General features: G+C 33.1%; 1 protein-coding gene across 5 annotated transcripts in view; it reads right to left on the reverse strand.

Moving 5' to 3' along the window:
• Positions 1-26,529, reverse strand: part of LRP1B (LDL receptor related protein 1B) — a 1,798,389-nt gene that overhangs the window by 185,854 nt on the left and 1,586,006 nt on the right. For all 5 annotated transcript variants that reach the window (XR_012497488.1, XM_074335786.1, XM_074335783.1 and 2 more), the window contains 5 exons: positions 14,297-14,485; positions 13,300-13,448; positions 7,628-7,721; positions 377-493; positions 137-256 (listed from right to left, as the gene is read on the reverse strand). Coding sequence is in view for 4 of the 5 variants with exons in the window: in XM_074335786.1 (XP_074191887.1) it covers positions 137-256; positions 377-493; positions 7,628-7,721; positions 13,300-13,448; positions 14,297-14,485 (669 nt within the window). In the remaining variant the exon portion in view is untranslated. The remainder of the gene's footprint in view (positions 1-136; positions 257-376; positions 494-7,627; positions 7,722-13,299; positions 13,449-14,296; positions 14,486-26,529) is intronic.

Genomic DNA, 26,529 nt, shown 5'->3' on the forward strand with positions numbered 1-26,529 from the left:
GATAATCATTTGGAATTATTTGCATATAATCGCTGTGATATTTTTCTATACTGTGTGAATTATGGTGCACAATAATAATTTTTAGGCCAATTTCAGTTGGGAGTCAGTAGTAAGACAACATGTTTAGGTGACTTACGACAGTCCCTTTCATCTTCTTCATCCCCACAGTCATCTTGTCCATTACATCTGAGGTTTACTGGGATACATTTCTGGTTCTTGGTACACTTGAACTGACCTGAGAGGCAGACATGTGTATCTAAAAGATAAAAAACAGGGGGGAAAATTGTGGTCAAACCCATGTCTGAATTGAAATCAGTGAGGACATAATCAGTTAAGAATGAAATTTATGTTTTTAGTTAATAATTTAACCACCTACCACAGTTGAGTTCATCAGAATTGTCTCCACAATCATTTTCTCCGTCACAGATGAATGCAGGCAGAGCACAGAGCCCTGTTCCACACTGAAATCGGCCTGGCTGACATTTAAATTCGGCTACGGAGAAAACATATAGGTATTGTGGAATGATAATCTTAGCTCATGACTTGCTAAACAGAGCTTTTCTGATATTCAAAATACTTATAATAGCATTATATTAAACATATCCTAGAGCACAATAGGAACATCTCGAATCTAGACAGCTATTAGGTTCAGATGTACAACTAAGCTAGGAGCAACTCAGAGGCCTCAAGATTACATTTCACAAACTAAAAGAACACAATTAAAAACATATAAATATAATATATATGTATATATATACATATATATTTAAAAACATATAAATGTCTACTCACTTCAAAGAACTGGTATTGAGAGATTAAATGGCAAAAAATAATATATTGTAATTAAAATAAGTTATTCCAATATCATTAAAAATTGTTTGTCTTTGATCACATTGCCTGTCATGTGTAAGAGTGGAACATCTACCTTCAATACATATATCCCAAATCTACTTACAGGAAATGCTTCTTGTAAGTGTCACATTTTAAATCAGATTTAATGATATTCATTTCTATAATTCTATTCATATTTCATATGTATAAAGAAAATACCTTGTAGCAGTAAAGACTTCTACATATCATAGATATTTTATTATAGTAAATACCAGCTGATAATGCATTTTATTTGCTATATTTCAATTTACATAAGGAATAATAATAATAATAATAATAATAAAAGTAGGATCTACTGAGTATGTACTAATTATCAGGCACTGGGTTAGGCTCTTTCACAAACAGTTACGTCCTTTTATATATAGTTACTAATTGAATCTCGTTATAACCTTTTTATCTCAGAATCACCATAACCATTTTTTAAGAGAGGAATTAAGTCCATGGATTTACAAATTTCAAGTGCCAGACTTAAAATTTAAATCCAGATCTGACGCTGTAGTCTTCTCACAAACTATGTTACTTGTAATTAAAAGACTAATCTTTTGACTGACGATCCTAATGTATGTTACTAATCACTGACTTTGAGATTAATAATGACTAATAATGATAAGTAAAATCAGTCAATCAAAGTTAATTAATTATATTTTAAACTTTCTTTGGAAAATAAATTATACTTTATAATTGCAATATTAAACATTTCCTTAACATTAAAAAACAACTTTTAATACATGCTTGATTTCCATTGAAGTGAGTTATAAAATACTGAAAGTAACTTACCATCAATTTATAAAATTTATTAATCACTTTAAAATTTTAATATATTCTATACTTAATTTTCTCTTGCTGTCAACATGTGCAATTCCTGTACTTTTTATGTTCCATATGCAATTTCCTGTAATATTCCTTTGCTACCTAAATGACCGTCCTATAAGAATGAGGGAAATGCATCCTTTAATGCCTATAAAATAACTGGGGAGCCTATCCGACCTTTAAATGTGTTCCTAGAGTGATCCTTGGTAAAATAGAATGCCATAGGAAATATAATTTTAAACTTATGATGCCAGAGAATTCTTGATGCATGACTCATATATATTTATGCAAAAACATTATGCAAGTTTGCAAGTATGTGAAGTTGGGATCAAGCTTTCCTGCCTTAAGGTGCAATTATAGGTATTGTCAAACAGCTCTTAGTAACTGCAAATATTGATGATGCAGCTACTCAGAAATGGATAATAAACCCTTCACAGACTCATGTAAATCATTTTCCACCTCACTATGACTGTCAAAATAGTTATACCTCTGAACATCTGTGCCAAGATGTTCAACACTATTAACCCATCAACTCCAAGTAAGAGATAATTTATTAAAAGAACACAGAGAAAAACTTCAATTAAGATGGCAGAGTAGGTAAACACTGCGCTTACCTCTTCTCACAGCCAACTCAGAATAACAACTAAACTACAGAACAGCCATCATTGAGAATCGTCAGAAGTCTAGCTGAACAGAGGTTCTATAACGAGGATATACAGAAGTAGCCATGTCAAGACTAGTAGGAAGAGCAGAGACACAGAACAGGCTGGTCCCATACCCACATGTGGCAGTTAAACATTGAGAGGGATATCTCGGCTGCAGAGGTCCCTCCTGAGCAGCGAGGTTTCCCAGTCCCACAGCAGGCTCCCCAGCCTAGGATTCCAGTATCAGGAACAGTAGTCCCCACAGCTTCTGGCTGTGAAAACCAGTGGAGATTGTGGATGAGTGAGATGAGGGGGCTGCCGTCCCAGGTACTCCTCTTAAAAGGAATGTACATGGACTTACTCCCTGATGGACTCACTTGCTCTGAGCTCCAGCACTGGGGCAGCCGCTTGAAAGGAGCTGCTTGAAAGGGGGTGGTGGTGATGGTGGACAGAACTGTCTGGTTTCAGAATGAGTGCTAGAGGAGTAGTTTTCTTCCAGACAGAAATGCTGGCAGAATTCATTGTTGTTGTTTTTTTGTTTTTTTGGTGTTGTTCTTGAGCCGTCACCCCACTTAGCAAGCAGATGCTAGTAGTCACCATATCTGAGTTTCCATCAACCTGGACACACCATTTGCCCCATCCTGGTGATTTCTTGAGACCCTATCCCACCAAACTGTGTGCCCACCCAAGACACTTTCAGTGTCTTTTCTATACAAATGACCTGTCCTGGCTCATTGTTTAGAATGTCGTAAAATCTCTCAAAAGTTCACAAACCCCAAACAAGCAGCATTTCATCTCAGAACATCCTTTACCTCTTGCTAAGCAGCACTAAGACCTGCAATAAAGGGAGCCAGCCTTGGTTGACAGCTTACACACTCCCAGGCACCTCCAAGACCAGCAAAAGTGATAAACAATTACAGATCACTTTGTAGCTCATATCAAGTGGCCCTGGACAGGGTATGGGCAGTAGCTGATCTGGGCCTGCAAGAGCCCCTCCCAAGAGGGCCTAAAACCAACACACCCGGTGGCCATCTTCCAACCACACTAGAGCACCTCCACCCAACCACCTCCACAAATGACACATCCAGAGGGAAGTCTCGTCAGGCACCAGAGCCCCACTGAAATGAATCCTGCTTCATAGAGTGAGCACATACACAAAAGCTCCTCCACTATAGTCCAGACAGTCCTCACAACAAATCATCCTGAGGGTCAACCCCTCCTATTGATGTGCAAACAGCAACCAAGGCTCAACTATAACAGGAGGGCTCACACAACCCCCACAAGGGGCACACTTGAATCATTCAGCTCAGGTGGACAGGGAGACTGCCACTGGTCCCTAAAGGGCACCTACCACATAAGGCCACTCTAATAAGATTGGGAGACACAGCAGCCCTAATACATAGAAACAAACACAGGGAGGCAGCCAAAATGGGGAGACAAAGAAATATGTCCCAAATGAAAAAACAGAACAAATCTCCAGAACAAAGACACAAAATGGAGACAAGCAATCTATCAGATTCAGAGTTCAAAACACTGGTTATAAGGATGCTCAATGATTTCAGGGAAAACTTCAACAAAGATATAAGATATAAAAAAATGAAGATAGAGAACATAAAAAAAAAGTCAGTTATGAACAATTCAATAACTGAAATAAATAATACATTGGAGGGAGTCAACGGTAGATTAGATGAAGCGATAATTGAATCAGCAATTTGTAATATAAGGTATTAAACATCCAATCAAAACAGCAAAAATAAAATAATAATAATAATTTTAAAAATACAGTTTAAGAGGCCTCTTGAAAGCATACCAACATTCACATCATAGGGGTACCAGAAGTAGGGAGAGAGAAAGGGATTGAAAATCTATTTGAAGAAATAATGAAGAAAAACTTTCCTAACCTGATAGAAGCCTAAGAAATGCAGAGCATCCCAAATAAGATAAACTCAAAGAGGTCCACACCAAGTTATATCATAATTAAAATGCCAAAGGTTAAGGACAAAGAGAAAAATCTTAAAAGCAGAAAGATAAAAGCAGTTAGTTAGTTACAAGGGAGCTCCCATAAGACGGGCAGCTGATTTCTCAACAGGAACTTTGCAGTTCAGAAGGGATTGGCACAAAATATTCGAAGTGATGAAAAGCAAGGACTACAACCAAGATTACTCTACCCAGCAAAGCTATCATTTAGTCTAGAAAGACAGAAAAATATCTTCCCAGACAAGAAAAAGCTAGCGGAGTTCATCACCACCAAACCAGTATTACAAGGAATCTTAGAGGGACTTCATTAAGACTAGGAAAAAAAAAAAAAAAAAGGAAAATATGAATAATAACATGGCAATAACTACATATCTATTGACAATTACTTTAAAGGTAAATAGATTAAATGCTCTAATCAAATACATAGGGTGGCTGAATGGATAAGAAAACAAGAACTTTTCATATGGTCCTTATGGATGGATGGATAAACAAGAGGTGATACATACCGTGTTTCCCCGAAAATAAGACCTAGCTGGATCATCAGCTCTAATGCTTCTTTTGGAGCAAAATTTAATATAAGACCCGGTCTTATTTTAATATAATATAAGACCGGGTATAATATAATATAATATAATATAATATAATATAATATAATATAATATAATATATAACATTATATAACATTATATAACATAATATAACATAATATAATATAATAAACATAACATAATAATCTAATCTAATCTAATCTAATCTAATATAATACTATGTGTAATATAATATAATACCGGGTCATATATTAATTTTTGCTCTAAAAGATGTATTAGAGCTGATGGTCCAGCTAGGTCTTATTTTTGGGGAAGCATGATATATACATTGGAATATTACTCAGCCATAGAAAAGAATGGAATCTTGCCATTTGCAACAACATGAGTGGATCTGAAGGATATTTTGCTGAGTGAGGTAAGTCAGACAGAGAAAGAAAATGCCACATGATGTCACTTATACGTGGACTCTAAAGAACAAAATAAATGAACAAAGAAAACAGAAACAAACTCATAGATACTGAAAACAGTTTGATGGTTACCAGATGGGAGGATGGGTGAAAATGGGGAAGGGCTTAAGAAGTGCAAATTGGTAGTTACAAAGTAGTCATATAACAGGGTATAGCACGAGGACCATAGTCATACTATTTATGACTATGCATGGTGTCAGACGGGTACTAGATTTATTTGGGGGTGATCACTTCATAAGTTATATAAATATCTAATCTCTATTTGCATATCTGAAACTAACAAAATATTCCATGTCAACTGTAGTTAATATATATATTAACTATATGTATTAATTATATACATTAAGTACATATATACACATATATATTATATGTATATATATTATGTGTGTGTGTGTGTATATATATATATATCACAGAGATAATGCCACCTATAGAAACATATATATAAAATATGTGTATTACACATATAATATATAGTATATTACATATATAATATATTTTATATACGTTATACACACACACACATATATACATATATATATATATATATGTAAAAGTATCACAGAGATAATGCCACCTATAGAAACACATAGTTCTGGTACTTAACCAAGATAGGGATCTTAGAGAGGCTCTTAGATACCAGATGTCTCTCTGGTTCCCCTCAAAAGACATTAAAGTTATATTTTCTCACCATATATTCTGTAAGTAGGTAAATGTGAAAAAATCATTAAACTAAATTTGTATTTAATTTTTTTATATCAATATGGTTACGGCATGAAGTTTCTATCAAGATTAAAATTAGAGCATAGGAGCTGAAAATATATTAGAAGAGAAAGCACTGGGAACTAATGACTTTCTCTTCAAGTCCTCATGGTGATACTGCCTCAGAGAAAACTTTAGGGAATCTGGCAGGAAAGGCCATCTTCACATGAGGACTAAGTTAACGTGTGTATGCTTGTTTATTTTTATAAATTACAAAAATAAGTTGTATTTACTTTTCTATATCGTGAGAAAGTTTATTGTGGGAAATTAATAACTTTCTTTAAATAAGTAAATCTCAACTGATCCGTTTGATAGTCCTTTAATTCAGTAACTTAAAAAATGAAAAACTCAGGTATAATCGTATATCTATCCCATACAGATACTTCTCTTTATACATTGTCTATCATAACGAAAACAAAAACAATATTAATAAATCAAAGAGCAACGAAGCTTTCAGAAACATAAAATGAAAATTCAAAAAGCAATGACTTACATAACATTTTCCTTCTCATTGAATACATTACTTGCTGCTTTCAAACACACAAATGAACTATGTGATAGAATTTCATATGTTTGGTGCAGTTGGTAGTGACCAGAGCAATCAAATAGAGCTCATCTCAGTAACTATCTATACACCCTGAGTTTGAAACGGCTTTGTAATTATGTAGTGCTAAGTCCCCTGAATAAAGTAGCTAGCTTTCACTGTGACGGTACATTCTTTCTTTGGTGAAAACCTAAGAAGGATCTTGAACATAATTGTCAAGGCCAAATCATGGTAACCATCTATTGGGATGTTGCGTAAATTATCATGATGGACTACAAGCATCTTTAACTTGATGCGACAGTATTGGAGTGACCCAGGGAGTGAATTGTAAAAGGCTATCAAGGAAAAGTCTGCTGATTGTCCATCACAACCAAAGTTACCAAAGAAAGCTAAGAAACAAACCAAAAAAATAGCACTTAACCATGAGAATCACAGTCAGATGTCAAGCCATTGGTAGTCATTTTAAGGCAACAAGTAAGAAAATACTAAATTGCCTAACTGCAAACTAGTGATTTATATTGAAAAAGCTGAATTTTAATGAGTTTTCTGTATTTTAATACTGACAGAAAAGTGGGAAAAATGAATCCCACAGAAGTAAGATCTCAGTCGTTCAGTGAGATGCTGAAAACTTGCTCATTTTTGCTTTGAAACTGATGACACAGTAAGTCAAAATAATGCTGACTGTTACTCTACTGATCACTACATGAAGCGATGTACATTCTATAAGTCAAAAAATTTTAGAAGAAAAATATTAACACAATTTTGCTGATGCTGTCATTCTAAATGTAACAGTTATCAGATACATAGCCAAGACAGTGCAACACATTTTTGTTGTATTTTTAAAGATACACATATTAAACCTTTCTATTTCAGATTTGGAAAGGGATTAGAAGGCAATACTTTAGATTTAGCTTCAATTTTTTGTGTCTGAGATTTAAGGAGCTCTAAATTCTAAATCCCTACATTTGCTAATGTACTCACGACAGTCATCAGGTTCATCAGATCCATCACCACAGTCGTCCACAGTGTCGCATTTCCACCAGAATGGAATACATTTGTCAGTTTTGCAACGGAACTTAAAAAAAAAGAAAAAGAAAAAGAAAAGAGAAAGTTGAAGAACCCTACTCATATATAATGAGAATTTAAAACTCACCAAGGTGGAGCAGCCTAGCCTAATCTATTGCTGTTAATGTGAACTATGGTGGTCTTAGAGCATCCTACAAGAGGGAACAAATGCACACCAAGCAAAATGATCTTCCAGGAAAGCACTTTGTCCAGGAAAACCTCCTGAGATTTCCTGAGCACAGAGGAGCTCACCCGTTTGCATCTTGTCCATGGCTGCTTTTGCACCACAATAGAGTTGAGCAGTAGCTACAGAGACCATGTGTCCAGAAAAGTCTTAAATGTTTATTATCTGGCCCTTTTACAGAAAAAGTCTGCCAAACATTGAACAGGTCTAACAACTATCAGCAATATCAGGAAGAGTTATCAAGTTGAATTAATTCAGTTATTTGAATTAATTTAATTGAATTGCATTTTTTAGGAATCTTGGACATTTCGATTAATATCTTGTAATCTCTGTTCCTTAGCCACCAAAGGAGGAGCTCAAGGTAATCTGAAGAATCCTTTCCAGCTGTTACGCTGTGTGTGATTCCATGGAATTTCCTAAACACTAAAAATACTGCTTTAGCCATAATTAATATCTGCCCTACGTAAATATTAACAATACTTTTTTAGAGCAGTTGAGACCAATACAGTTCTTTTCAGTTTTTGGAATTCTTAATAAATACACATGATATTTTAGGATAAAAAAGAGACACTTTGGTAACTAAAAACAGGTGAAAAACAAAACTGCAATCTTTTTTTTCTTCTTCTGACTATTATATATATATATATTTAAATAGAAATACATAAAAAAAATCCTGCTAGAATAAAGCTTGCTATCAAGATTATCTAAAGTCTTATTCACTAACATATTTATTAATATGTTTTAGGGGGTCTATCATTCTTTACATTTAAAATAGAAAATAAAAAGTAATAAAAACGTGTCCTAATTCTATTACCTATAGAAATACAAATTTTTATTCCTCCCTTTTAAAATGAACTAGCAAATGGAAAGAGTAACAATAGAGAAATTCGTTAAAAATGTTATATAGTAATATTTACTTATAGTCTATGTAGCCCCAGGTAACTTGTTGTCAGTGAAATTTCTCAGGTTAACATTGCACGTTATTTATAAGGAAGTGATCTGAACTCAAATCCATACCCTGAGGTAGTGTGCAGAAGTCGTGTTCCCACTGACTTCGCTATTGGCCAACTGAACTCAGAGATCAAGAGAGCTCAGTCAATTTATTCCTTAGCGATCTCAGACCACAAACGAATCCCTTTCTTAGCAACATTCACTTCTAAGCTTACCCTCATAAGATAGAAGAAACTAAAGAAAATTATACTTTCCACATAAAAAGCATTTATCTTAACAAGCTATATCCCAGATAGATTTGTAACACAGAAAAATGTAACCCAAATTCAATTTTCTGTAATGAAAATGGATTAACCGAGCTACAAGTTTTGCTCATCTAAAATATTGTTTCTTTCTTCAAGTAACAGAGAATCTGAAGCTAGTCTTTGATGAATCTTTCTGGATATCATGGAGTTGATTCAGGGTATATTTACATTATTTTTTAAATAAGTGGGTGATTTTTTTTGTTCTTTTTCCCAGTAGCAATTATGGGAGGGAACAGAACACAGTGATTCCAAGCGAAGATGTGACTGTTCGACTGATTTTCCCATATTTGCTTTGCCTCTGATCCTGTCTGTTTCGGTTTTCATAAATTACCAGAGGTAAACTATTATTATTATAGATAGTGACTATCTGGGGGATATAAGGACAACTCTGAAAGCAATTTCCCTGAACATTAAACATTTCCAGTCATATCAAAGTACATTAATAAGAGGATTTCAGATCTCCTGAGAATATTCAGTCTTCCCAATCAAGATTTGAAAAATATCTAAAATAATTATTTTTAAATTCACTAAATATGTCTAATTTGAATAAACACCAACTGTTAAAATTACATATGGACCCAGATTTTGCATGCCATTTCATTCTAAATAAGAACATAAAAAGATTTTGAGTTAAGAGAAGTCGGGGTCAAATATTATGTTAATTTTTATGCTAATCAATATTTTATTCATTACTCTTAGAGGAAGATGTCTTCTATTTTGTGTCTGATATTCATTTTTTCATACTTAAATATAGTAACTTAAAAAAGATTAATGCTAAATACAAATATAAAGCATTCTTCATGGTGAATGTTATCCAAGACAGTTATCTTCATAAAATAAATTGCAGACTACAATTATCACACACCAGAAGAAGCTATAAAAAAACTACTGAATATATGTCTACCAAAATGGACACAAGGATAAAATGGAAATAACACATATAGTGAAGTTCAGTAGAAACAGGGAAAGTCTCCACCTAAAAGATAAGTAAAGCCATTTTTAAATTACTTTGTTTTCTAATTATAATGATTTAAATTTAATATTTGAAGTTTTTAGTGCTTAAAAATTGATATAATTTTGATTTTTATAAGATTTCCGTATGTCCACTTTCAATCCTAACAGAATTCTTATTGGTGTGATTTGCCTATTTTTATTTTCCTAAGATACAATATTATCGGGGTGGGTATATCATTGGTTGTAAAAACTAGATGATAACAAATCAAACTCCCCTAAGAAAATAAATTAAAAATGAAATGTTTTTATCAGAATGCTTAAAAATGCTAAATGGTATGATTCTGAAATACCTAGATTATTTGCTTCATTTTGATGTCTACCTCACTAAAAATTGGTATGTAAACTTACTTTATTCAAGAAGTGTATATCATTTTTTTTCCCCTCCCATGAAATCAGAAAACAATCAGAGATAAAATGGCTACATAACCCACAAAACTTACAGGAATAACCACTAATGGATTGTGTTAGCTGGTATTCATTCACTTTTTTCTTAAAGATGAAATAAATCAGGTCATAACGCTTTTCACGAAGTATTTTTGAACACAAATCTATATCTTTTTTGTTCTGTCTGGCTATTGTTGAATATTTTAAAAACTCATGCAAAATGCTAAAGGGGGTATTTGAAAAATTGTAAATATTTTAGTGGTGCCATCATTGATACCAAATTGGGAAATAATTTAATTATATGAAAAATATGTTTCTGGGTTGATTTCGATTTTCATTTAATTGATCAGATTTATTTTTGCTTTGAATTAACATAATTATAGGTTTCCTTATATAAATAATCCGAAATGTTTTATTATTCTTATGACTACAGCAAGGCTGATGTTTTACTATCTATGTCTTGCTGTTTGAGATGTTCATCTTTGTGTCAATCATCCTCTGCCTTTTCTCTATTTTTGGTTGGCTATTGAGACTCACAACACTGTAAGTATCTTAGGCAGGAGTCATCACTACTAAGGCACCCAAGTCCTCAGTGTTGGACCTCAACACAGTGACTTGTGGACCAATCCAGAGCCAGGACACGAAGTTTTCTCAGAATCACGTGGAGGTTAAGCTGGAAATCTATCTAAACTAAACAGCACTAACAAGAATCATAGTTAACTTTTTAAATGTGATTTCTCCCTTAAATTTTCTCTTTAGGAATAATTTGATAGTTTAATTTGCCTCTCTTCATGACTTAAATTTCCATTTCTCTAAAAATAATGTATTTTGCTCATATAAACACTTAGGGGATTATAATTAAAACAACACATTTTGTAAAGCGAGAAGAGACTATGGCCTATGCCTTCTACTAGACATCAGAACCTCTAGATGGCAGCTCACAGTAACTGCACATATACCATATTTTGCCGTGTATAATGTGCATCCACATTTTTGCCCCAAACTTTCAGGGAAAAAAATCTTTCATTTTAATTTTTAAATTCAAATTTTTATTTGTTTACATTTAGGTATTTGTTTTTTGTATTATAAAGGAATTTTAGCATTTACTTTTTTAACATGTCATGGTACAAGAAGTTTTATGTAACAAACAATTACAAAACACAAGAACAGATACAAGGTACAAGAAATGTTGTGTACCCATAACAAATTTACGATATTGAGGCATAATAGAAGGCCAAGAACTCTTCATTGTTGCAAGTTCATCTTTAGGTTCAACAAAAGCAATTATGGTATTCCAGGTTATTATTTTGCATATGGATATTTTTACTGATTTCTAGAGTTACACTTCTAATTCATACACATAAATAAAAGAATTGAAAATATTTATATAGATACAGAATTAGTACTACTCTTGTATAATGCCCACCTTTATTTTGCCTTCACAAGTTTGGGCTAAAAGGTGCACATTATACTTGGCAAAATACGGTACTTTTAAGTAAATTCCAGTTGCACTAGAGGTCAAGGATAATAACATTTACTACACACCAGGAACTTTTCCCCTTAATCTTCACAACAATGGCCTAGAAATATTATCATTTCCATCTAAAAGATGAGAAAACTGAAGCACCAAGAAGTAAAGTAACAAACCCAAGGTAATCCAGACAATTTAGAGCAATCAGTGTTACATTCACGAGTCTGGCTTCAGAGTTTTTGCCCTTAACCAGTACACATACATCACCATCCCTTCCCACTCCCCACTCCCATCCCCAGAAAAGTTTCAATATTTTTCATCTGCACAGTTCTTTAATATATGGAATTCATTTATCACTTGAGAGGCAGGCTGAGCTAGTATTAATGTCCACATTTTGAAAACAAGCACACCCTAAGAGAAATTCAGTCTCTTGCCGTGAAGTTATTGATAGAATTGGACAACTAGTAAATTCAAATCACAGAATTCTAAGAATAAATTTAAACATTTAAAAAACAAAAATCACAGTTTCTTTGACAATTCTATCTTAAATAAGATAGTGACTTAAATATAACAAAAACAAATTTTATACTGTCATATGACTACTGTCCAAAACTTTAAAGTAAAAAAAATCAAGTCCATGCAAGTAGAAAATACAATTAAGTAGAAAATTTAACTTCTGGGATATGTTTTCTGACAATAATTACATTTTGAAGACAAAGAGATTTTCGAAAGAAATTATTTACATCACAGACTTTTTCATTAACAAAATCGAAAAAATCACTTTCTACCCAATTCATCTTTTCTATATCACATGCTCTGAGGAATGGGAGAAGAGTGGAGATGGTGATACAGAGCAGATTATCTAGAAAAACTTTCTGGTTTGTTTAAACTGCACGTATCTCAGCCTTAACCCTATGCCTAAATTACCTCGCCATCTTGAAATATGTTAAATTTCCTCTGGTGATTCTGCTATGCTCACTCATGATTTGAAACATTATATTATATAGAACTGTGAAAGACTGGTTTTCGTTTTTGTTTTTGGCCTAAATGTGTACTTCCTAATTATTAATGTTTCATTTTAACCATATATATCACATTGCTTTTCCCTTACTCTGTGATCCTCTTTACAATGTATGGAATGATCAGCTAGCTAATGTTATGCCAAACAAACAAAAAATTGATGTTCTGAAAATTGTTTAAACAAATAAAAAAATTCAGGCAAAGTCTTTATAACAGCGTGCCCATATATCCATGAAATGATTTCTTGACCTCTACTCACTTGACTGGCTGTGCAGTTAGATAAGCAAGTCCTGTTATCAGCTGCAAGATAGAAGTTGGTGGGACATGCACAGGTGTGAGTCTTTCCAGGGGCTAAAAGGCACAGATGACTGCAACCTCCATTATTTATCATACAGAGATGTTTGGAGACTACAAATGAGAAAGAAACAACAAGAAAACAGGATATTCAAGACCAATTACATAATATAGGATTAGCAATATGACATTTAAGGCTTCATAATTTGATTTCGAATAGAACTTTGTAATCAACAACTCATCAAGATTATAAATATAATTTTATTTTGTTCCAAATTGTACTTATTATCCAATGGCATTATTTTCACTATTAAATAGTTTTAAGGATGCATTTACACAAAAATAAGCATTTTAGTAGAAAAATAATTGTCCGTCAGAAAAAAAAAAGAGACTAGAAGAATTTCGGATGAAGAGATATATATGTTTAGAAATATTAATGTAAAACAAACAATGAAACAATGATCTACAACTAATAGTGTAGTGGCTTTGTTTTCTAAGCCAAATTTGTGTCTTAAGCAACATAATCAAAGCTTTATTCATAGTGGATGGTAGAATTCCTGCTAGACATATGCTTAAGAAAACTTAATATAGTTCTCATTTTCACAACCTTAGGGTTACTTAAATATAACTCCTTTACCCAGAAACTAAAGGGCCTATAACTATTTGTAAATAATTTGAAGAATGCAATCTCCACTTGTCCAACTACATGCAGTATTGTCATTTCAGCTTAATATGATTTCAACAAGTCAATAATTGTTTATAATATTATTGAGCTTCCAATCATATCCCTTAATAGCAGTTCTTTGTATCAGCTGGACTCATTCTATACAATTATGCTAAGTAATGAAATCTGGTAATCATTCTCAAAAATAAATTTGCACTTAACCTTGGAGGGAACAAAAAAACGGAATGTTACTAAAAGAGGTTGATGCATTTATGGAAATCATGGAAAGAATAATTACCATCAGGTTGTCTATAAGAATGATACACCTGGATATCTGTGATGGCATGCCATGAGTTAATCAGTGAGAGTCTGTCTGCTCCCGAGGTTTTATGGGCACGGCTGAGTGACTTGGTTTTCCCATCAGTCCAGTAGATGTAGTCTTCAAACAATGTTAGTGCAATCACCCCTGGAATATCTTGATTAGGGACTGTAATAGGAGATGGTAAGATTAATGTTCAGTCTTGGAAGACTGCCAGTTAAAATATTCAATACTACATGGGCTGACAGATACAACTGCTACAGAGCTTCATGTGAATAATTGCTGTGACAACCTGTCAGGCTGGCAAGGTTCTTTATTACCAGTTAAGAGAATGCAGGATCTGGCACGGGAGTTTGCTTTGCTCAGATTTAGCTTGGTTCAACCACTGGGAACAAAATGAATGCAATCCTGCTCAGGGATAATGGCTGCTTCACCAGAAACAAATAACATCCAACATTTAAAAATTATATATATATATATATATATATATATATATATATATATATATATATATATATATGTATATATATATAATTTCCATCTAGCTGTTCCTAACTCAAATCCTTAAATCGGAAGATCATTTTACTGCCTTCTCCCACTCTTATATTGATTAAATTATACATCCAGGATAAAATTTCTATCTAGAGATACAGTGACTATATGACCACTATAAACCATTTTAGTCACTGAAATTTTGAGTATTTTTACTTGCAAAATAAGATGGGAAAAGGATGGAGAAAAGTAAATGTGAGAGGTAACACTATTATGCAAATTTAACAGCCATAAAACTGTTTAGTTGCAGATTAAAATTATTTTATAATTATATGTACATTATAGGACAGTGTTTAAATGTAAACAGTAAATTGAGCATCACAGATGTGAATTTTTTATTTAAGGAATTCCAAGATCCTATCAGGTAATAGGATATAATAAATTTATTTGGTAGTTTGGGGTTAAATCATTTTAAAACATGATAGAGTTTATATTTCAAATTAAAAAAAAAAATCTAAACATAAAAATAAAATAGAAATTCCCCAGCACACAACAATTAAGGTATATTACTTTGTATTAGTTTTCAGATCTAATTTTAGAAACTGAGAAAATGTTTATTAATGAAAACAGGTACTGTAAGTTAAGAAATATGTACTTTTTTTAAAATTAGATTTTAACGACTGAGAATTAATGTTTGACATATCCCTCATTCAGTAGCAACTGAAAACTATCAAAATTTAAATTACAATTCAGTCTTTGCTGGGGAAGTTTACAGCCTTATTTTTAAAATGCGATTTTTATTCTGATGGGTCAAATGTAATCAGATAATTCACTATGACTCAGAGAAAATAGAAATAAAATAAATAAAATGAGACTCTTCACAATAAGTGACAATTTAAGCCATTGACTACTGTCAATATGTAGGGTCTGGCCAAAAATCCGTCTCAGAACAGACACTAGGCATATAAAGAATGTAAAAATCAAGAAAAATCCAGATGTACACACTTTCAATACAAACACTCAGACTGAATTATCTGTATACTCCGATAGATGCGGAGCCCATTGCTAAAATGATAAGTGGAACTGGACAGAAAGATGAAAAGAAGGGTATTACCAGAAGGAATCATGTATGAGAATTTATACAAATTATTTTCACTTTCCCCCTTTGCTTGTACAAATTCATTTCAGAAAGATAAAACAAATGTGGCCAAATTTTAACAGCTGGGTGACTCTTGGTGATGGGCTATCATTATAAAAATCTTTCACCTTATATGTATGTTTGCAAATTTTCAAAATAAAATATAAATGTCCAGAAAAAGTTGAAAGTTTCAGACGCATTCAGTTCTGATTTCCTCAGATGTAAAATAAGTAATTAGATCATTAAATATGGACTTAAAAAGTTAATCATTATTTTAAAAACACTCAGCCCACCAGAGAGTCAATTAACTTCTATAGAAAAAGTGAAGTTGTAAGAATTTGCCTATTAGCACCTCAAAAGTATCATAGTCTTTTTAACTATTTAACTATAAGTAACATTAGCTGACATTTATTAAGAACTTGAGTGCCAGGATGTAGGCCAGTTCTTCTCAGTGAGTTAGGGAGGCAATTCTGGTCACACAACAAAAATTATCAGGTCCAAGTATCAATAGTTTTGAGGTTGAGAAACACTGAGGTAGGATATCTACTTTATATACCTCATTTTATTTAAGGCACACAGCAACTCTATTGTACAATGACAGATACTTTGCAGATGACAAAGCTAACACCTGGAAAACTTAAATAACTTGATCGAAGAGGAGAGGGAAAAAACTAGTAAATGAAGGCATTGGTATTTAAATCTAAATCAGATTCTTTGGCTGCTGAATTCTTAGCCACTTTATCTACTAGCACTGCCTTTAAGAAAGCCAGCCTACTTGGGTAAAGTGTGGTTATAGTCTGAATTGTGTCCTTGAAGGTTTTGTATGTTAAAGCCCTATCCCCCCCCCACCATCTCCAACATGACTGTATTTAAAGACAGGTCCTTTAAAGAAGTAACTAATATTAAATGAGGTCATAAGAATGGGGGTCCTAATCAAATATGTCTGGTCTCCTTGCAAGATAGGGACACTCAGGGTGTGCACATATGGAGAAATGGCCATGTAAAGACACAGCAAAAAGAAAGCCTTCTACAATCAAGGAGAGACGTCTCAGTAAAAACCAAACCAACCTTGATCTTGGACTTCAGCTTCCAGAACTATGAGAAAATGAATTTCTGTTGTTTAAACCTCTCAGTTTGTGGTATTATGATATGGTCGCCTTAGCAAACTAATACAAGTATACAAAGAAATGGGGCTAATTTCATAAGCTCCCTGTGAAAATCATTTTATAGAATTACTTGCTTGCAACTACATTGTATATATTTCAGACATGTGATAATTTAAATACTGGGCAAGTTTGCTACCTCTAAGCTTGTAGTGATCACCCACCAGAAACCCTGTTATCTGATAATCAACATGAATTTATGGAGATCAGAAATTAAACTCTTATTTCAGAAGAAGGATGGCACATAGTTGAATGTACAGAGCATGTAGAAAAGTCAGGTAAAAGTGAAGAAAATTAGTCCATTTGCTCAAAGTGACCATATGCTTGATTTAATTCCTTGTTCGATATTGACCATGGAGAATAGGACTGTCACTCCAGCCCTGCTTATTTGAAAAACATGATTATTTCCTGAACAGCATCAGACAATCACCAGAATGTTCGTTGTAGAAAAAATAAAGTAAAAATACCAACTTATATTAACAAGAAGAAATGTAGTCTCATACAGCTAACATTATACCACCTCTAACAAGCTACTCTCTGAGATAGTGACAACTTCTCTTAATACAACTATTGCCAGTGAAAATCAAGCAAGCTAAAGAAAGTAAAACAAACAAACAAACAAAAATCTTAACTTGGCAGAATGCTTCCATTTTCTTTTTAGGACATTCAGAATGAGAAACATAATTTTTTTGTTGTCTATTTATTTACATATTTCTACCTTATAGATATGTATGTATATATGCATGCATGCATATATGTATTAAATATGTGTGCATGTAACATGTACTATATATTATATATAATATATACATATACAATGTTTTATAATATGTATGTATGTGTGTACTATATGAGTGTGTGTGTGTGTGAGTGTGTGTGTGTAAACAGAGCAATAAGAAAAATATCTCGCAGTATAATTTAGCAGTTAGTGGAGCTGACAAAATATAAACATGCAATGTGATGGCATGAGAGGAATATCTAACAAATAAACTTACTAATAATGAGGTATTGAATTTATGAAAAAAAAAGTAGTTAATGTTTTCTCAAAACGATAATGGTTATCTGTTTTGAGAGAAACATGACATGACCACTTGTCATACATGACTGCCTTTGCTTAAGTAAAAGAGACATGTGAAAATAAATTTAAGAAACCTTTATTTTACAGGTATTCAGTAGACACACACACAAAAAGACAAAAGAAACAGAACTACTGCGTTGGCTGCAGTTTGACAGGTACTTATTATACATTTAAAGACTATTTTAAAAGTGCTTTTTGTAGCTAGACTTTTATTCTATGCAACATTATTTATTGCACTGTTTCCAGCATTCTACTCAAGTAACAGGATCCCAGTTTTCATTCCGTAGGCTGTACTATCAGAAGAAACGAGTCGATGTTGGGCAAAATATAAATCAAAGAAAAACTCCTTTGTGGAATTTTTTCCTTTTAGTCAAGTTGGATGGTATCCTGCTAAGGTTCCTAGTAATTATGATAAATGGACAAGCTAGAAATCCAGACTACATTTTTGGCTTAATTGTTGCTTCACAGCTAGAGATACTCTATCACAATACTTTTGATTTTTCATTTTTTTGGTATAGCATTTATCATGCTAAACAAGTATAATCCTGAATAAGCCATTCTAATATATATTTCAGACTAATCTCAATTAAAATACTTAACAAAATGCACAAGTAGCAGAATATTCATCTTTTGTTGCACTGCAAATGTCATAGGTGGTGTTATGGGTAGGATATAACATTGGGTAATGGCGGATTCTACATGGTATTGCCCAATGGTTAATACTTAAATAGAAATTTTACTACTCATGCTCTACTTTTTTTTTCTTATTTCGCCTCCAAGATTTACCTTAAGGATCTAATGTTATTTTAAAATATTATGATATATGCAACAATCCCTATACTTTACTAATAAAAAATACTATAAAGACTTAAGCAATATTGTTAACAGTATAACAAAGACCATAGAATGCAACCACCAAATTCAATATTTTTATGAAGGAATCAAGATTACAGAGTAACTTGAGCACTTATTTTTGTTGTTGTTGTTATAAAGAATTTATGTACCATTTTGAAGGACATGCCTGAATGAGCCAATGATCCATGAAATTCAATCTGGCTCTACAGCTGACTAGGGCTGGGAACTTAACCTCCTAAAACATTAAAGTTAACAAGTATATCAAGTAAAACATTATATCGTATTCTGTTTTTCTTTTTAATGTATTTTAAGACTCTCATTTTTCTTATTCTTGGTGCCATTACCCCAAGTAAAGGCATGAATTCCCTCACACATGAATAATTGAAAAATTATTATTTTATCGTTTTTAAAATCTCTTCCAGTCTCTTTTGTATCAATGAAGGATCCTATAGTAAACAGAGAACACATTACTAAATTATAATTGAAAATAATTTAATTGGAAGAAGGCCATCTTAGGTGAAATAAGTAGTCATATAATTTTTCTCTTACTATTTACAGAGGTTTGGGAATGGCTAAGCAACTGATGATGGGTTTTATTTCCTAGGTTTGTTACCAGAAGCTGTTGAAAGTTGCAGATAAGGGACAAGAGCCACCTACCAAGAGTAGAGGCTATTTGGTGGAGGAACTAAGTTACTGCTAAATCATTATAGTTGGGCGAGGAAAGAAAGGGGATAAATAAATAATCTTACTTCTTCCTTTGTCTACCATGTAATCAACTATCAATGCTTCCCATGGATTAAATCCAACATGAGGCCGAAAGGTAAAAGAGTCAGGGTGATGTAGTCCACAGAAGTCATATGGAGCATGACCATGATTCAAAGGAAGGATAACTAGAATTCCCTCCAGTTAACCTTTCATATCTGTATCTATCTATCTATCTATCTATCTATCTATCTATCTATCTATCTATCTATCTATCTATCTACCTATCATCTATCTATATCTATATACCTGAGGTGCCAAACAAATGTATACACATTTTAAGAAAGAAAAACTTGATTGAAATGGTAATTCTCAATATGCACGTATACCAATAACAGAAGATGAATACAAGTCACGTTTGACTTCTGCAATTACAAGAGGTGCTCAAAGTGGTTACCATCAGCATCCAGACACTTCTGATTATCTGATTATGGTGAACTACTGCTTGAGCATAGATAACATCTCTTAAAATGTGTAATATATATATATATATATAATAATAATAATGTAATATATATCACATATTTCTAATATGTGATATATTATAAATTTCTAATATATAATAATATATATCACATATTTATTCCAAAAGTCATCAGTGAATCCATTCCCTAGACAATACAGTGCAAACTAGCCTCCCTAAAACATCTGACTTCAGGGGAAAAAAGGATCAGGATGCTCATGAACCTTCTCTTCCGAGAGACCTTGATACTAACTATTTTCCTGGATATCTTTCTCGAAAGATAATATACAACAAGAGATGTTGAGAAGCTAGGTCATGAATTAAAGGAGTAGAACATGAAATCCAAAAAGGAGAAAATGAAACAAAAGAAAACAATTAGCACTGAAAAGAATGAGGTGAGATTAAACAGACTACAAAGAGAGTAGGTTGCTGAAGAGATGATAAGATTGTGGAAGAATGTGATTTAACATGCCAAAGAAAGTGAAAAATTTATGGCAGTCGTCAGTGGGTGGTGAAAATGGTTTCTAGTTTATGAAAAGTAACAGAGAAGAGTGGGTGGGTGGCAAAATGGCCACAGTACACTAATTTCCAAAGAATGACTGTAGCTTTAGTTATATACACTCAATCAAAAAAGAGTGTGCTTTATATCACGTTAGGGCCAAGATTATTTTTTTCTGTGTCGGTAATTATCTATCCCTTTCAGCGTTATTATTTGCAGATTTTTTTTTTTTTTAATAATTATTTCCTCTGAACCATCTACAACAGGCTACAAAATGTTCTGTTTAAACATTTGCCTTCATGAACATTTATCCTGCCTACTATTTAATACAACCCTGGTTAATAAAATGTCAGGCCAAGGGATCCAAAATTTATTTTTCAAAATGAATAAAAGCATTAAGAAATGACAGGAACACTAAGGATAGCCAACATTTACAAATACTATGATAGAATGTTCAAAATTTATTTTTTCCTGTAAAAAATATGGTCTTTCAAAAAGTTCATCCATCAGTGAGACTTTGAGGGGGGTGGGGAAAATAAAAGCCTTTCTTTGAACATATGGCATAATGCATAGCAGATCTGAACTCATACCACCTGTGAGTCTATTAAATGAGGCTACCTACTGAACATGACACTGATCAAATGTCCAAACGATAGTCCTGTGTCCCTCCTTACTGCAGTAATTCATAGTGGGACACTTAAATATGTCAAAAATGACTTTTTAAAATGAATGTAGTGTATAAAAATAAAATATGTAATTATTTAGAATTATTCTTTAGATGAAGCCCTTATTAAGAGGCCGAAGACATGCTTTGTCCATCATTTTCTAGTTATTTCTTGCCTCCTTTTGTTCATTTGTCACTTCAGATAATAAATACTCTCTATGGAGATTAAGATTATTCAGCTTAATACAACTCAGTCCCTCCCCCTCTCTCACCTATATGTTTTTAAATTATTCATAATAAAAGGTCAGATATGGCCATTTCAATATTTGGTATCTAAAAAATAATATCCCTGTTAACGGATGTGAGTATGTAATGAGTGTAAGCAGACAATGAAAATTATAGTAGATTCATTCATTCATTCATTCATTCATTCATTCATTTTAGCACATTTATTTTGAAAACTAGACTGTGTCTATAAGTATCTTCTCTCATGATGACACTGCTCTGTCATCTCTGAAGTAAACAAAGCAACATCACTTCATGAATTTGAGAAAGATATATTCCTATTACTTTGAAACTTTCTGGGCTTTTCTGCTGGTGACACAGCTCTTTATAGACACTGGGAAATGTGTTTTCAGAGCTAACCATCAGTACTAAATGTAAGAGTTATAATATTCCACATACATATGCATTAGGAAAGCATTTGTTAAAGAGTCCTAATGAAAGTGAAGCCTCTGAAAACCACTCTGCCTTTGGGACAGACATCAAGCAAGAACCAATGACATGAATTTGGTATGCGGTCTTCCCACAGTCCTACAACTATAAATATACTTCTAGAAGAAAACAGAGAAGAGTATAATATATTACAAGCATTTTCAAATGTATCCTAGGTAGTACTAGGAGTAAGTAGGGGTAAGTGAGGGAATAAATAGAACAGTCCTCACTGGCTGCAGTTCCAACCTCAGCCCAATTCCTTTAAGATATGTTATAAAATCACAGATTGATTAGACATCCTAATCTATGGAAAAAACATTGTATTCTAGTGTAGCAAAGCAACTTGCCTAAATTAGAGTAACCTAGACTAAAGCCAAATCTACCAACCCCCTCCCCGTGCCATATTTGGGACAGATAAGGTTGTTGAAAGTGGCTAAAAACCCATACTAGAGAAATACTTAAAATTTCACTATTTAAAAATGTATGTGGAACATATATGACATTTGTAAAATAACTTATTTAAATACATACACAGTTTAATGTAACATGTCTTATTCAAGGAACAAAACTGATAGATGTGATTTACACTGAAATTCTAAGACTTTTTAGAAATGAGTTAATTTCAATTTATTTTGCTTGTTCAGAAACATTTATATAGTACCTGATTTGTATTTTGCTCCCTTTCATTAACTTTTATTATATTGTAAACAACAGCCCATCGACACCATTGGCACAAAATAGACTGTGAAATCTACTGTTTGTAATGGTCTGTGAAAGATAGGGATTTTCTTTTTTTTTTTTTTTTTCCCAAAAGTACTTAAGTGAGTATCTTACCAAGAAATAAATACTCTAAAATATTGTAAAATTGCGAGGTGTTGTTTAGTAGAGTCCTTCCTCTGTTTTGGCGGGCTTCCGTAAATATGCAACAGCTGTAAATTTCAGGATATCTGAACACAAAATACTCCCTTTGGTTTTTTAAGTGTCCCCCTCCCAGAATAAAACCCTTTAAACATATTTTAGACTGTTTTACCAGTAATATGCTGAGATCTAGGTTTCTTTTCTAAAATAAATTAGATGATCAGTACATGGGTTATAATTTGGATTTTTAAATCTAAACACAGAACTGTCCCCTCTGGTTTCCCAGAGCAAAAGAACTGGACTACAATACTGACACTTTGATATAGGGTCTGCAGGACTAGAGGTAAGAATTAAGAGTCATAGAAAACATAATTATATGAAGTTTTAAACAATTTGTCCACAGACTAAAAGGCAGTTCAGTGATAAACTATAGTTTAGAAACATACACAACAATCACTCTTCAGAGAAATTAGTAGCTATGCGTGTATTTTCTCAGTATGCTGGATAAAATATGTACATGACCAACTGATTTAACTCAAGGTTAAATCATTCTGTGATACTGGTACCATAGGCACAAAGAATAGGGCCGTGGGGAGACAGCGGAGAGGAAATGAAGGAGGAGGTGAAAGGAGACAGAAGAAGAAGATGAGGTCATTCTTCAGAAAAAGTGCAGCTACTGGACCAGCCATAACTAGATTTCAAAGGCTGAGAGCAGACCCAGGATGCCATCTTGTCCTTCAAAGTGAACTTTAACTAACTGTAATGGTTTCTAATATTATTAGCATACAGGCAGGGAACATCTCCACCCCTCATATCTCCATGACAGTTCCTGCTAGAGCCAAATTATAAGGACAAGAGAATCCCACCTCCCTATGGAAAGGAGTGGTCAGTGAGGACCTGCCTGGGAAGGTCTATTATGCCACCTCTAAATTTCAAATATTTCCAGCCATCATTTTAAAAGTAATAAAGTCCTAAGCCCTTTTATTCTTCAGCACAGTTGCTTTTCTCCTGGCCTGCCCACTCCCATCTTGGGGGTGCACTATCCTATTTCTTTTAATAAATCTGATGTTTGTTTGGCTTATTTGGTGCATCCTTGAATACTTTCATGTCGTATCCACAAAGACCCTGTTTTTTGGCAACAATACAAAGAAGAGCATTGTGAAAAACATTACTAGAATGAATACATTTTAAAACTCAAGGCCAAACATATCTTTTACTTAGCTAAACCCTTTAGTTATTACTATTCACACAATATTTTCAGTCTTTTCTCAAGAAACTGACTACCTCTATAAGATATTAGAACTAACAGAAAATGAGGAACTCTAAATCTGAATTTATGTATTTTGATATGAGCAGTCAGACTGAAATTGTGGCTTAAATAGAATTTTCTGGTATTTGATTTTCTTTTCATTAAATGGAAAACAGAATCTCTAAGTTAAGGTAGACATGCAAAGTTATGGCTGAAATTTCTCTTAGGAGATATTTGTAATCTATTTTATGGACATTCCATTTAGAAGAGTCAGTGCTTCTTGACATGCGCAAAATCAAGGACAAAAGATCTTTATTTCAAAAATTCTGTGACATGAAATCCTAAATAAGATTTAAAAACTTGTCTCTAGGCAGGAGACATAGTTTGGAATAGCAAAATGTGACATCAAACTGTCCCACTGAAGCAGGGTGTAGATTCTTGAGCAATTTTATTGCTACCTTCACTCCCACAAATAAACACACACACAAATTTGTATTTAATGAGATGTACGTTTTATTTTATAATAGCTATGTTCTTGTGGCATACTTTTTTTTGTCTGTTTGTTTCACATATATTTTGCAATTTATCTATGATCCACTATTTAAATGAATCTGAAGAAATTCAAGTGTAGATATACCTTTATTTGTATACGTGTGAATTTATGTTATAATTGTTGCTATTAGAAAATATAACAAGGAGGCAACAGACCTTCAGTCAATTATCTGTTCAGAAACAAGGAGGCTGTATGTAGAATGGAAAGAAAGCAGGCTTTGGGACAGACAGATCTTGGTTCAAATTCTGATTCTCCTGATTACCAGATATTTGACTGTGGACAAATTACTTAATCTCTTTAAACCCATTTCCTTGCTGCAAAATGGCTTTAATGGTACCTATAGCATAGTGTTCCCTGATGGAAGGGCTAAAAGAACATGTATAGCATCAAGCAAGGTTTCCTGAACAGCATAAGCTTGTAATAAAAACATGAGTTTATAACAGAATGGTTTTAGTTTTTGGAACCACAATAGTAGGCTAAGAAAATTTCCACTGTAAGCCAAAAAATCATTAAATGAAACAGTTATGTGCAAAATATCTATTATAATGTAGTGCTCAGGAATATAGGCTTTCTCCTCTCTTATTGATTTGATAAATTCACAAGTGTTCAACTTTTAAAGATGTTAACAACTTTTGCAATAATAGAGAGAACTGAGGATTGAATTGGCAATTTGAGATTTTCATTAAGGCCGAGTGAGGAAGCATTTGGTTATTACAGATTTCCAGCCTCTCTCAGGCTTAAATACAAGAGGAACCTGAAATTAAAATTCCTGTCAAAGATTCTGAAAGGGTTGTGTGATCCACTTAACTGAAGGTTTAGAATTTTAGTTCTGAAATTCTCCTTTGGTGTCTTTTTTTACCCCCAACAGCCTTATTTCTATAAATGATGCAACTGAGATCCTGGGAAGTTACCTACACATTTCAGAGTACGAAAGGTACTTAGCAATATATCCTACCACAACCTACCCTCATTTTTAGTTTCCCCAAGCTTCTTTAAGATCCTAAGGGTTTGATTTCTCCAGTCTGAGGATTTCCTTTCACTTAAAGACCTTTGCTCCAGCAAAGGTTTATTACTCCTCATCCAAAATCAAAGCCTAAATTTCTATCAGGAGAGTTATGATTTGAGGGTGGTAAGGAATCACTCCCAAATAAATAGACATACAAGAAGAATATTATTATTTCGAATCATTGTTGATGATATGTTTAGAATCATTCTTTTTTTTAAATAAAGACATATAAATTTAAAAACTAAGCATTTTAATCTGAAGAACACTCTGAAATTGCCAAGACTCTCATTGGACATATTTTATATCTCAAGAGAAAGTAGAAGTAGAGAGATTCACTCTTTGAAATCTTTCTTCTAGGTAATTATCATGTGTTCTGAAATGCTTTTTTAGGAAAACATACAATAGAAAGTATTTAACCACATCCTTAGAATTCCTTTTATGCTGATATTTTTGTTAAAATTAATGTACCTCTCATCAAACAGAACTTTGGGGCTAATATCCAAAATATATAAGGAACTCATACAACTCAACAACAACAACAACAAAAAAATGGTCACAGAACCTGAAGAGACATTTCTCCAAAGAGGACATACAAATGGCAAATAGACATATGGAAAAATGTTCAACATCACTAATCATCAGAGAAATGCAAACAAAACCCACAATGAGATATTACCTCACCCCAGTCAGAATGGCTATCATCAACAAGACAAATAGT

The sequence above is a fragment of the Rhinolophus sinicus genome, linkage group LG01, assembly GCF_036562045.2.
Source record: "Rhinolophus sinicus isolate RSC01 linkage group LG01, ASM3656204v1, whole genome shotgun sequence".
Classification (NCBI taxonomy): Eukaryota; Metazoa; Chordata; class Mammalia; order Chiroptera; family Rhinolophidae; genus Rhinolophus; species Rhinolophus sinicus.